This window comes from Melanostigma gelatinosum (genome assembly GCF_949748355.1).
Source record: "Melanostigma gelatinosum genome assembly, chromosome: 12".
NCBI classification, from domain to species: Eukaryota; Metazoa; Chordata; class Actinopteri; order Perciformes; family Zoarcidae; genus Melanostigma; species Melanostigma gelatinosum.
In genome coordinates, this window is record NC_136645.1 from 5,429,482 (window position 1) to 5,441,590 (window position 12,109).

Sequence of the window (12,109 nt, forward strand, 5' to 3'; positions counted from 1 at the left end):
TCCTCTGTTTGAGTCTTACGGTCAGAAAGTTCTCTTGTTATATCGTTCTGGGAAAGTGAGTGAGTGACTAATTTGTTCAACTTTGTTTTCATCCTGTTCGCCTCCTCTCATCTCACCTCTAGTTTACTTTGCCCGGCCTGTTAATCCGCTTCATACTGTAGCCTACTGTATTCAAATCCCCTTTCCTCTGTTTTCTTTAAAAACCTGATTTATTGCCCTTGCTCCATAAACCTCGGGCCGCCTGGGGGGTGGCTGAGCCCCCTGAACTGTACCTATAAAGGCGCATAACCTAATAGACAAGCCGGCGCATGTAAACCTGTAAAACTATTTGGAATAGTTGACAGGTACTCCTCTTTTTGAAGGAGCAGCCGCAGCGGAATGAGAGGGAGTTTCCTCGTGCTTAAAGAGAGAATCAAGCACGTTTTTCATATATTTCATCGATAGAGTAAACTATGAGCCGGTGCAGGCGCATCCATCCATCTGATTACTGGTTTATAATGTATTATATTTGGAGGTGCGTCTGTCTGCAAAGCCTCTCCAACATAAATAATTACGTGATAAAAGAGAGAAATTATTGTTGTTTTTATCAAAATAATGACTTACTCCAGAAGTGCCCACGATTCAAATCAGTGCACCATCGCTGCATATTTCTGATTGGATCGGGAGACTGACGTACAGCTTGTATGATTGCTGTTATTATTGTCCTCTAGCTATAATAACAGCTTATACGCTCTTGGCTATTGGCTGTCTCCAGAGATGAGTTCACAAAGAGTTGAGAATCACGCTGCCCCTCTTTCTCCGCTTTGTCTGGTGGAGCAAAGGTAAACCCCACCAGATCAGGCTAACACACATTTATTTTGATTTGGAAAGAGTGTACGGAGGAGAAGAAGAACAAGAGGGAGGAGAAACTGGACGGAGGAAAAGATTTGCGCCAACGCCGCTGTTTTGAACGGGACAGAAGCGCCTTTACGCACGGACACAGGTGGATGCTGGAAAGCGGACCAGCTCTTAGGAGATGTTACCCCTGGCCCAGTTTGGGTTTCTGTCGGCTCTGGCCACCGCACTCACTTCGGTCCTGTCCGCGCTCTTGCTTCTGGCGCTGACCCGGCAGCTGTGGAGCCTCCGCTGGAGCCTGACCCGGGACAAAGAGAGCAGCCTGCCGTTGCCGAAGGGCTCCATGGGCTGGCCGCTGATCGGAGAGACTTTCCACTGGCTCTTCCAGGTGAGAGAGTTGACACGTCTGGGCTGCTGTAGTTGTCGTTATTTTTTTCTTTTTTTTTTACAAGCGTCCCAAAATATAGGTTAGCTTCCTGCGCGTCTGTGTGTGTAGTTCTTTATTTATGTTCATCAATTATGGTTTTCTATCCCATGATTACTTCATTGTTTACAATGAAAAGGAGCTAAATACCGGATCGCTCTAAGATTTACTCATCGTAGTCCTATTGATGATGTATCAGGGAGCGCGCGGGAACCTTTTAAAGCTCCGCAGATTCTTGCAGGCTGAGTTCTGTTGTTAATGCGACATGTGCGGACTTGATGCTCGGTGCGTAATTCCTTCTTGCGGAGGAAAAACAGACGTTTTCCGTTCAAAACTTCCTCCTCTCTTTCCTTCCCTCCCTCTCGCTCTCTCGTTCTTTCTGTCTTTCCAATGTGAGGAATGCACTCTCATCCCCTCATCTCTCTGTCCCTTAAACTATTCCTCCGCTCCACGCATGGGCGTCAGTAAGAGCGTCTCGTTGCAGCACATGTGATGTGGCTGTTTCTTTTGTTTTTATTCCTCCTGCCTCTGATTGTCCTTTTAATTATCTACCCCCAAATGAACCATTTCAGCTGGGCATTTAAAAAAACATCTCTAAATGCTATTGTAACGCAAAAGCAGAGGGGGCTAACAGATGTAGAAAAATATAAAAGAGCCCATAACAACACTATGGCCAAAAGTATGTGGACGCTATCTGAACATTCATCAACCCTGACCATTTTGTCATTTAAGTTCGTGTTTTTCTTTGTATTCATATTTAATGAGCATTGTTGGAGGGAGTCTGTGATCTACGATTCTCATTGCCAACTACTGCTCCTGAGTGATTGTTGTGCATAATTAGAAACTTGAAACTAGTAGTTCATGTGAAAATAAAAACTGCCCCTCAATGAGGAATTCATAAAAAAAAATAAAAAAAAATAAAAAAAAGGATTTGTACCAAAAATAAACAAACAGCCAATCCTTTGTGTCTTGGCCCATGGACTTTTCAACAGATGACAATGAAAACTACCAACTAGTTTTTGCGATATCTTGCTGACCAGCAAACAAACTGGACCCAAAACAGGCGGTTGAATCTTGATTATTGAAAAATCTGGAAAATAAATAAGTCTTTTCCAATAAAGTAGGCATGCATGTCACCAAGTTGTTGCCTGCAATGTGACAAACTTGTAATTGTAATTTACTCTTCATACTACAGGGTTCCAACTTCCACATCTCGCGCAGAGAGCGTCATGGCAATGTGTTTAAGACCCACCTCCTTGGGAAGCCCGTCATCCGGGTGACGGGCGCAGAAAACATCCGCAAGATCCTGCTGGGCGAGCACAGTCTGGTGTGCACCCAGTGGCCCAAGAGCACTCGCATCATCCTGGGACCCAACACCCTGGTCAACTCCATCGGAGACCTGCACAAGAGGAACAGAAAAGTAAGAAGCAGGGAGAATTTGTATCACCGATGACCTTTGAATAACCCTATGGCATAGTTCAACGATCGAGGTGACAACGTAAAGGAAATACAGCGGCGAGACCCGCTCCCTTATTTATCCTATCAATCCGCTCATTCAAATCATGTCTTGTCTTCAACAATCATCTCATTGTCATTTCTTCCATCTCATCCAAACCCATCCAGTGCTTAAATTCTATCCTGTCATATCCCCTCACCTCTATCCAGTCCTGACCTACCCCACCCTGTCCTCCTCTTTAGCGAGTATTTACTGAAAGGTGTTGACTGTCGTGTAGAAGGTGATAACTTTTTATGACACCTCTGTCCTTTGTTTCCTCAACCCTTTCAAGATCCTGGCTAAAGTGTTTAGCCGGGGGGCTCTGGAGTCCTACCTGCCCCGGCTGCAGGACGTCGTCAAGTCTGAAATTGCCAAGTGGTGCTCGAAGCCCGGCGCCATCGACGTTTACAGTGCGGCTAAGTCCCTGACGTTCCGTATCGCAGTCAGGGTGCTGCTGGGTCTGCAGATGGAGGAGGAGCGGATAGTTTATCTGGCCCAGATCTTCGAGCAGCTGATGAACAACCTCTTCTCGCTGCCCATAGACGCTCCGCTCAGTGGGCTACGCAAGGTGAGAGAGAGCAAGAATAAACCAATTTGACTTCATTCATCTTTAGACACACTGTTTGACCAATCTGTAATCCATCCAGCATACAGGTTTGACTTCTACATGTAAGAACCAGTATCACAAACAATATGACATTCCATATAATAGACAAGACTTTGCAACTTTTGCAAAGCTTCATGTCTTTAGTTTTACTTTTAGCTACTAATCCGAATACACTTTATGCTTATCTTAATTATGCATTTCCAAAACACTTATGTTCATGACTAATTATGAATTCTTAATTATGAATCATTAAACACTTTTATTATAACTTCTAAACACACAGTTCTACGCTCAAATTTCTTACAAGGCTTGAGACCTTTCTTTAGGTTATTAGAAAACTCGTATGGAATAGAATCCCAGTGATGTAAGTTGGGTAATACTCTCTGCAAATTAAATGTTTCTGCTAAATAATGTATCTAATAATGTGTTTTGGGGGTTGTTCTCTGTCCAGGGGATAAAAGCCAGAGAAATCCTGCATGCCAACATGGAGAAAATCATTGAGGAAAAGATGGAGAGGCAGCAGGCGGAGGAAGAATATCACGACGCCTTTGACTACATACTGTCCAGTTCCAAGGAGCATGGCCAGCAGCTCAGCATCCAGGAGCTCAAGGTACCAGAGAGAAGCAGACACTGTAATTTAGACTTAATGTCGCCAATTCAGACAGGTCTGTGCCAGCCGAGGACTCTGAAAGTAGTGATGGGATCATACTACACTACATTCAGATATAGTCACACAAGACTTCATGACCCGAGTGACGTGTAAAGGTGATCGGACAGAAGGGGGCCAGAGACAAAATTTTGGATTCACCATCGTGTGCAAAGCATCACAGAAAAAAGGCTACTAATGCTTACCATAAACAATGACAAAGTCTGTCAGATTAGGTGATTATAGGGCTGATATTGTGCAGCCTGATCCCATGTATACACATTAGAAATGTCTTTAAAGGTCTATAGTATACTAGAGAGAAAAGAGGGTTCAGTGGCTATCTATAATGGCTCTTTGACTCAATAGTTCTCTATAACCCACAGTGGATCTGCAACTGTACAAGCATACAGGATCTTCCAGTTTCTGTTGTTGAACGACAATATGATCACAGCTGTTCAAAGGCCACCTAACTTTGAATGTGAATTTTAAGTAAATTGATCTAATCTGGTATCTTATATCATTCCATCTATCCACTTCCCTCCTGGCAGGAAACAGCAGTAGAGTTGATCTTCGCCGCTCATTCCACCACAGCCAGCGCCTCCACATCTCTAATTCTGCAGTTCCTCCGCCATCCAGCGGTGGTGGAGAGGGCCAGAATCGAGCTGGAGGCCGAGGGCCTTGGCTACGAATGCAACAGCAGTCACAACTCATCTGGTGTCGCCATGAAGAAAGAGGAGGATGCTGCAGACACAGAGACAAGTTGCCTGCTGAACGGAGATTGTCAGAATCACCAGAATCACAGGGATGGTTTTCCACAGTCACAGTCTCATATTCCGTATCTGAGCCTGGACAAGCTGAGCCAGCTCCGCTACCTCGACTGTGTTGTCAAAGAGGTGCTCCGCTTCCTGCCGCCAGTCTCCGGTGGTTACCGGACGGCCCTGCAGACGTTTGAATTAGACGTAAGTTCAAGTCTCTGGCAGGAATATACCATTCATGTGTACTGTAGTTGGTCTGGGTGGGTTTTCTGTCTCCTGGGAATAATAGGCAGTGGATGTAATATATTTTCATCAGATACAAAGGAATCCAACTCTATGCTTCTTGCTAGGGCCACATATAAGGAGAAATTAGGGAAACTACAGAGACCATTGTTTAAACTCACAGTAACAATAAATCGATCAGCACAAGACATCCGTTCTTAGAAAAATATATGTAAGACCCACATCAAAATGCAACAACTTGCAGCCCTTCTCTTGGAGATGTCGAAGGGTATTGTTCGGGTTTGAGAAGTCCAGCCAGGGATGGAGATACCATTAGCTAGCAGAAATGTTCTGCACTGTTTGTACCGTGTTAGCTTTTGGCCTGTAGGAGGCGACTTCTACATGTTCACAGCTGCAAGTCTAAACTGGTGATGCAAATGTATGCATGAAAGAGAACAGGATACCACCTTCAAAGGCAGCTCCCCATTCTTTCCTATGAAAGTTGCTCACTGGGTGCAGGAGCTGAAAAAGCCTCCACAGCAGGCTTCCTCACACTTCTTCATGTTTGGGCCCATACAGCTTGCACACTAGAGTTCTACTCAGTCAGCATGTGCCTCAGAGACAAAGATTAATGGGATGAAATAATCTTCTAGACTTTCTAAATGTTAATGGACCAGAATTTGGATTTTGGGGGGTTTGTGACACTTTGGTCACCATTTTACAGCCACTACACTCCCACTGTTTTTTTCAGGGGAAAATGTGTTTTTGGCTAGTGTGCATCACATGGAATTTCCAATACAGTGCGGGCCACTATACACCGAAATTGCTTCACAGTACAGATGCATCCCTGGCAGCTTAGTGCTACAACTAATACTTTCCTATAGGCTGACGCTTCTACTTGTGGTGAGTAAACTTTTTGTGAGTGAGTTGAAAGCTGGTTTATTACCAGCAAACAATTGTCAATTAGTGAGATCTGTAATTAACTCTTCATGCAAGAGGAAAAACTAAATTTTGATTGAATTCTATCTTAGTCCATTTATAATGTAGCAGGCCTCGCTGCACTTCAACAGACAAACACATTCACATACAGAGTTCCGTGGCCTTTGCTGAGAAAGTGCCCTGTCATGGCCTCATCCCTCGGCCTTACATGCCCCTTCCCTGCCCTCAGTGTGCCCCCAATTTGCTGCGCTTATTGCAAAAGGACAATTGAAGATTAAAACGAATTCACAAAATACTATTGTAGTGCACAACGCAATTTATGCACCTCTTTCTCAGGGTATGAACCCCCTTAGCTGAGAAGTAATTGCAGTATTGAGAATGTAATTATGCCTGTTCATTCAAGTGCATCTTATTAAAGCTTAGACATGGGAATCCAAACTCAGAAATAATTTGGATTAGGTTATAAAGAGGTCTGGAATAATGGAATGAATGAATACATTAAGTTGAAAAAAACAAATGAGAAGAAGTTTTGCAAGTAATAAAATTCAGCTAGCTTTTGAACTTATTTTTCCACTAAACTTACCTGTAAAAGAAAGTCTACACACAATTTATAATTTTTGTTCTGTGCTGCAGTCCCGTGATATTAATCACTTCATTAATTCATATTTTATTTAATACTTTCTGAAGAGTTAGAGTGTGTGCAGATTTGAAAACTGCACCAAACTGACTGATTTCTTTCCTCTATTCACAGGGCTACCAGATCCCCAAAGGCTGGAGTGTAATGTACAGCATCCGGGACACTCATGAGACCGCCGCGGTCTTTCAGAGCCCGGAGCTGTTTGATCCAGACCGGTTCGGCCCAGACCGGGAGGAGAGTCGGTCGGCTCGGTTCAGCTATGTGCCGTTTGGCGGTGGCGTGCGGAGCTGCGTAGGGAAAGAACTGGCACAGATGATCCTAAAGACTCTGGCAGTGGAGCTGATCGGGACTTGCAAATGGACTCTGGCCACGGAGAACTTTCCCAAGATGCAGACAGTGCCGATAGTGCACCCGGTCAACGGGCTGCATGTGAATTTCACTTATAACTACCCGCTTTAGATAAAAAAAATACAGTCTGACAGACTTTCCAAAAAAATCACCCTAGAGGCATCTTAACCTTCAGTCTGCTTTTGGAAAATCTCTCCAAGCCCAAGAAAGGAGGTACAAGCACCTTGTTGGACCCGATGGTGCAATTCAGGCCAACTGAATTTCCACAGGCATGAAGCAGGGGTTTACATTGCTGGTTTGGAGCAAGTCATCATCTCTACAGTGGTTTGATCCAAACCTAACAGACCACTTTCTGTTGTAGCACGAGCTCATTTTTAACCACCGGATATGTTCCCCTGCAGCATTCCCCAGCTTTTACTATCCGTAATATGCTTTTTTAAGGTAATTAACGTAACAAGGTGCAATTCAAAAGTAAGTCTGTGTAGCCTTTTCCCAACCAGAACATCTGGATTTGCCAAAGGTGCATTTTACTTCCATTAAAATCGAAGACCAAGACAACACATCTACTGTCAATAACAGGAGAGAAAGACTTTCCACAAAGTCTTTCCATGAAGCCAGCTTAGCTCCAGTTTCTTGGCTCTGACCAAGCGCCAAGTCCAGGGACGAACATTTTGTTGCAATACACAACTTACACTAAGCGATTTACAGACGATTAAATCCACTCAGCTTTTGTGTTTTTATCTTTTTCACCACTTTGTAGCTTTTACATCAATGTGCATCAGAAAGGAAATATCCAAGAGCTGTGAATGTTTCCTGTGCTGAATGAGCAAGTCATGAGTATTTCACTTCACTTGCATTCACAAAAAACCTTTGAGATTCACAACAGACCTTTTTGAAAACTGACAAAAATGCAGCTGGTCAATTCTTCTGTTAGAAAATATCTCCAGACTCGCGTTGGACACAGCAGAAACTCCATTGGTGTTCAGTTATCTTTGTAATGAATTGGTTGCAATGACCTCCACCGCTAAAACACTTTTACTGATGGAACTTGCACTTCATTTTGACAAATAAATCCCACATCAAGGTAAAATACATTCAAACTGTTCTGTTTTTTGAACATGAATGTAATATAATGTATATCCTTAACAGTGCTATTATGGGTGTATCAAATGAAGTAGCATTATGAATAAGCTGTATTTAAAATGCAGATGTATCATTTCTGTTGTGCTTTTACTCTAGCTGTAACAATATTTGCTGTAATTATGCATAGATAGACACTAACCTGTAATGTAAAGGACTGTTTCACTGCCAGTACATAGATATCTTTCATTGTTTAGAGCAGCATATATAGAGAGTAAAGTTATTATTATTATTATTATTGGTCTAATTTTAGGACTGTTTGTGTCTGGGTCTTGAAGCCTAATAGACACGCTGTGAATTCTTATGTACGGATGGATTCGTGGAAGGAGATAGCACTTTCTCTGCTTTAAAGAGTCTATATATTTGTTCTGTTTATGCATTCGTTGAGTGTATCAGATGTAGCTGCTGTACAGTTGATGTAAAGAGTAAATTAGAAGATGAAAAACAAAAACAGTTGTCATTTTACGAGTTTGTCATATCATGCTTTCAACAAGGAGAAGGAGATGTTTACATGTTTTAAATGTCATTCTCATACGACCAAGCAACATGTTTATAATTCTTGATAATATTTTTGTTCAGGTATTTCAAAATATTCGTTTTGGAACAAAAAGTCCAGACAAATTATTTATTCAATATTGTTGGACTGATTTACGTCATGTCCAGTTATTTAAACTGACATCATCAAGTCGTACACAAACTTTCCACTGTAGCGAACAATAACTTTATGAATTCGGACATGCAGTGATAGCCTTAACCACTTGTATGGAGGTTTGAGGAATCTCCACTATTTCACTTTCGACCAACGTAACATCGGTCTCATTTGAGCACATCATCCTTGCAGACCTGAAAACCTGCTCTACTTCCCAAATGGAACTTTACCAGTTTGCATATTAAGCCATTGATGATGCAGCTACAATAACGCCCCTCACCACACACCCCCACATCTGGATCCCCCAACACATATCCATAACACCATGAATTATACTTTTTGTTGGGGCTGCATGCTCTCGCCGTAGCTCTAATCCCAACCAACTCACAGCACCACAGATGTGTTAACATCTGCATGCAGACACAACTAAAGAAGGTTTTTATCTCCAATGACAATAAAACACTCCGTCGTTAACAGCTCAATTAAGAAGTTACCTCTTGCACGGACAATAATCTGCTGCCAAATCTTGCAAAATTATGATCGACTTCAGATAAAAACCAACCCATTACTCAGTAGTACAGAGTTGTCATAACAGTAGTATTAGAAGTATCCACAGTATTATAGTGAGTTAATAACAGTCTCGCTGCATATCTTGACCTCATTACAAACAAAACGGACAGTGTGGTCACCCCTGAGTTCATCACGAGGACACTGCTGAGGTCACCAGGCATGTCCACCCTCCTCCACCTTACCTCCTTCATTGACAGGCAGAGAATGGGGTGAAGCTCTGCCAAGGTCGTTATCTGATGGACGCTCAGCCACTGGGAACTCTGCGACGTATAGAACCAGAGTTCACTCCAGTGCCATCGGCTGCGCAGGTCAGCCACCGGTCAACTGATGGGAGGGTGCATGGGAACTAGAGAGGGGACGCAACACAACCTAACCTCTATTGCTGCATATTATACAACCGAAACAAAGTCTGAGCGACTCACTAGGTCCCTCTATGGGCTGGATATTTCTACCCGACTATGCCAAAGTGCTTTAATGTGGAGACTAAAGGGTTGGCTCAAATCCACACTGGAAATGTGAGCGTATGAAAATGTTCAAAGATGTCCGTAAGCAGAAATCAGTTTGATTTTTAATTGTTCTTTTGATGAACAAATGTGTCCCTTAAAGCAATGGATGATGTTGAGCAGCTTCTCACAGCTGCGGATACGATTGTGTTAAAATTTGGAAACCCTTTTTGCTTTCTATAAATTAAGTTTACACTTATGACTTACGTTTGTCAATATCCTCTAGAAAAGCACTCCACCCCTTTATCACAATGATGATATCAGTTGTCTGTTTGCCAAGACTCACAAATCACTGTTAAAATTTAAAAAACTCAGTTGTATGATGTAACAATGCTTTGGTTAAGGTTTGGTTAGGGTTAGGCACAAAAACAACTTCAGGGAAAGATGCTGCTTTGGGTTAAAATAAGTACTTTGTTAATGTTAGGGAATCATTATGGTTTCAATTACTTGTGCTTATTTCCATCAAGCAGTAATGGAGCAACATGATCATTCATGTGGACTGGTGTTTGTTTCCATCTGAAGAATATTAGCTCAGTTTTTGGTCTCCAACAACTCCTGTGTCGTTAGCTGCTACATGCTCCACTAGCTAGTCTCTGACTGCGTCTGTCTGCTTGTGCTGCAGTGTAAAGTGTCTCTTCACAGCTTTTTCTCCGAAAACGATGCAGCAAGAGCGTTGAGATAGAACAGTAAAGTTGTGGATCCGACAGAAAAACAGGGAAACACAATATAAAGCCGAGGGGAGCTGCAGATTCATCACTACGAGCAACCACTTTCACATTGTTTTCAAATAGTCATTTGATACACGAATTAAGATTATAGCCAATTCAAGTTTTCGCGTTTACAATCCCTCTCAAGACAGGCATGAGAAGAATGTGTTAGCCATGAGTCAGAAACAGTATTTAGTTTTAATCCCTTTAGTAGCTCTTTAGAAAGCGTATTCTTTCGGTATGTACCCTAAATCTTTCTGTCACAATGTTCTTGAAGAAAGAATTCTGAAAAATCCTGTCGAAACAGCTATGGGTCATGAACTTTTCAATGTATAGCTGCAGAGAGGGCAGATTGGGGTCAACATGAGGACACAGATAAAGAGGGCGGTCGTGAGATTACAGTGATGGGGCCGGTCAGAGGGTGTCCTTTCATCATCACATCCAAAATGATTTTCTTTCTCTTTTCATGAATTCATGAAGGCAAACTCAATTTGTGTGACAAATCAGATGAGATCATACACAATTAAAATACAACAGCATAGCTGCATTCATTTAAAGGTATACGTAACTTTCAGAAAATCCTTGTTATTAATGACACCGGTGGCCGTTATGGGAACTGCAGCCAGCATGCTGTTGCTGGTGCTAGCGCGCGTGCTTCCTGGGCATTGTCCAAAACAGTAACGTGGCATTATCACATTTGAACAACGTTAGCATTCCTACATTTTAGTTGGGCTATTGGCTACATGATACAAACTAGCTTGCCGTTGGCAAATACATTTATCAGCTAACGTTGCGAATAAACCCCATAGCTAAGTTACAGCTATCTGGCTAACCTTCGCTTCAGTTAGGTTAGCTTGTGTGCCGCCCCTGCCTTGATCTCTTGACTAGCAGAAAGCAACTGTTAGTTAAACCTTTTCTTTGTTCCGTTACATAATTTATTGTTGGCTATTTACATATCAGATAGTATTTTAGTAGCAACTACTGCCACTGGGAGACTACTTCTGCTACTAAAACCCTGGATGTATTGACTGACATTATCCACTCAATGGGCTACCGGACTTGGCTATGTTAGCTACACACTGTTGGCGCTGTAGAGGAGCTGAAGAGAGGCAAGGCACTCTGGAGAGCGCATAAACGTCCTAAAGGTTCCCAAGCTGTTTTAGGCAACAGAGAAAGTCAGGGAAGGTCTAAGTTTGTTATGTTTCAACCCATTCACACATTGGCAATACTAAGAAATTTATACATATAAATCACTTTGCATTTCATGGGTTAAGTTTTTGAATGAGCGATGACCACAACAGGGAAAAATAAAGAAACCATTAAAAAAATTCCTGATGTATTTCTGCTACATTTCTTTATCCGTCCCATGAAATGTATTTATTCTTTCCCTCTGAGCTATAAGAATCTTTGCAAGGAAGCTAAAAGTTCAGCTTCCCTCACCTCCTCCTCTTATGTGATTTCTGGTTCAAAGGCAGTTCTTGGGCACGATAAGGGACACCAATTTGTAAAATGAGGGGGAAAACGGGATCAGATGGTGACTTGGATAAAATGCTCGGAGGCCAACATCAGCACCTTAGCCAGCCGGTCGGTGTGTGCGCGTCCAGATATTTTACCTCCAGCTTGTGTTTTCTCT

General features: G+C 42.5%; 1 protein-coding gene across 1 annotated transcript; it reads left to right on the forward strand.

The window, feature by feature from the left end:
* Window positions 1-986: 986 nt before the first annotated feature.
* On the forward strand, window positions 987-7,018 carry cyp26c1 (cytochrome P450, family 26, subfamily C, polypeptide 1; the record flags this gene model as incomplete). Its single annotated transcript, XM_079279862.1, is given in 7 exon segments — window positions 987-1,008; window positions 1,011-1,222; window positions 2,454-2,678; window positions 3,046-3,321; window positions 3,812-3,970; window positions 4,555-4,965; window positions 6,674-7,018. Coding segments are annotated over 7 exon segments (1,650 nt in total).
* Window positions 7,019-12,109: the final 5,091 nt, after the last annotated feature.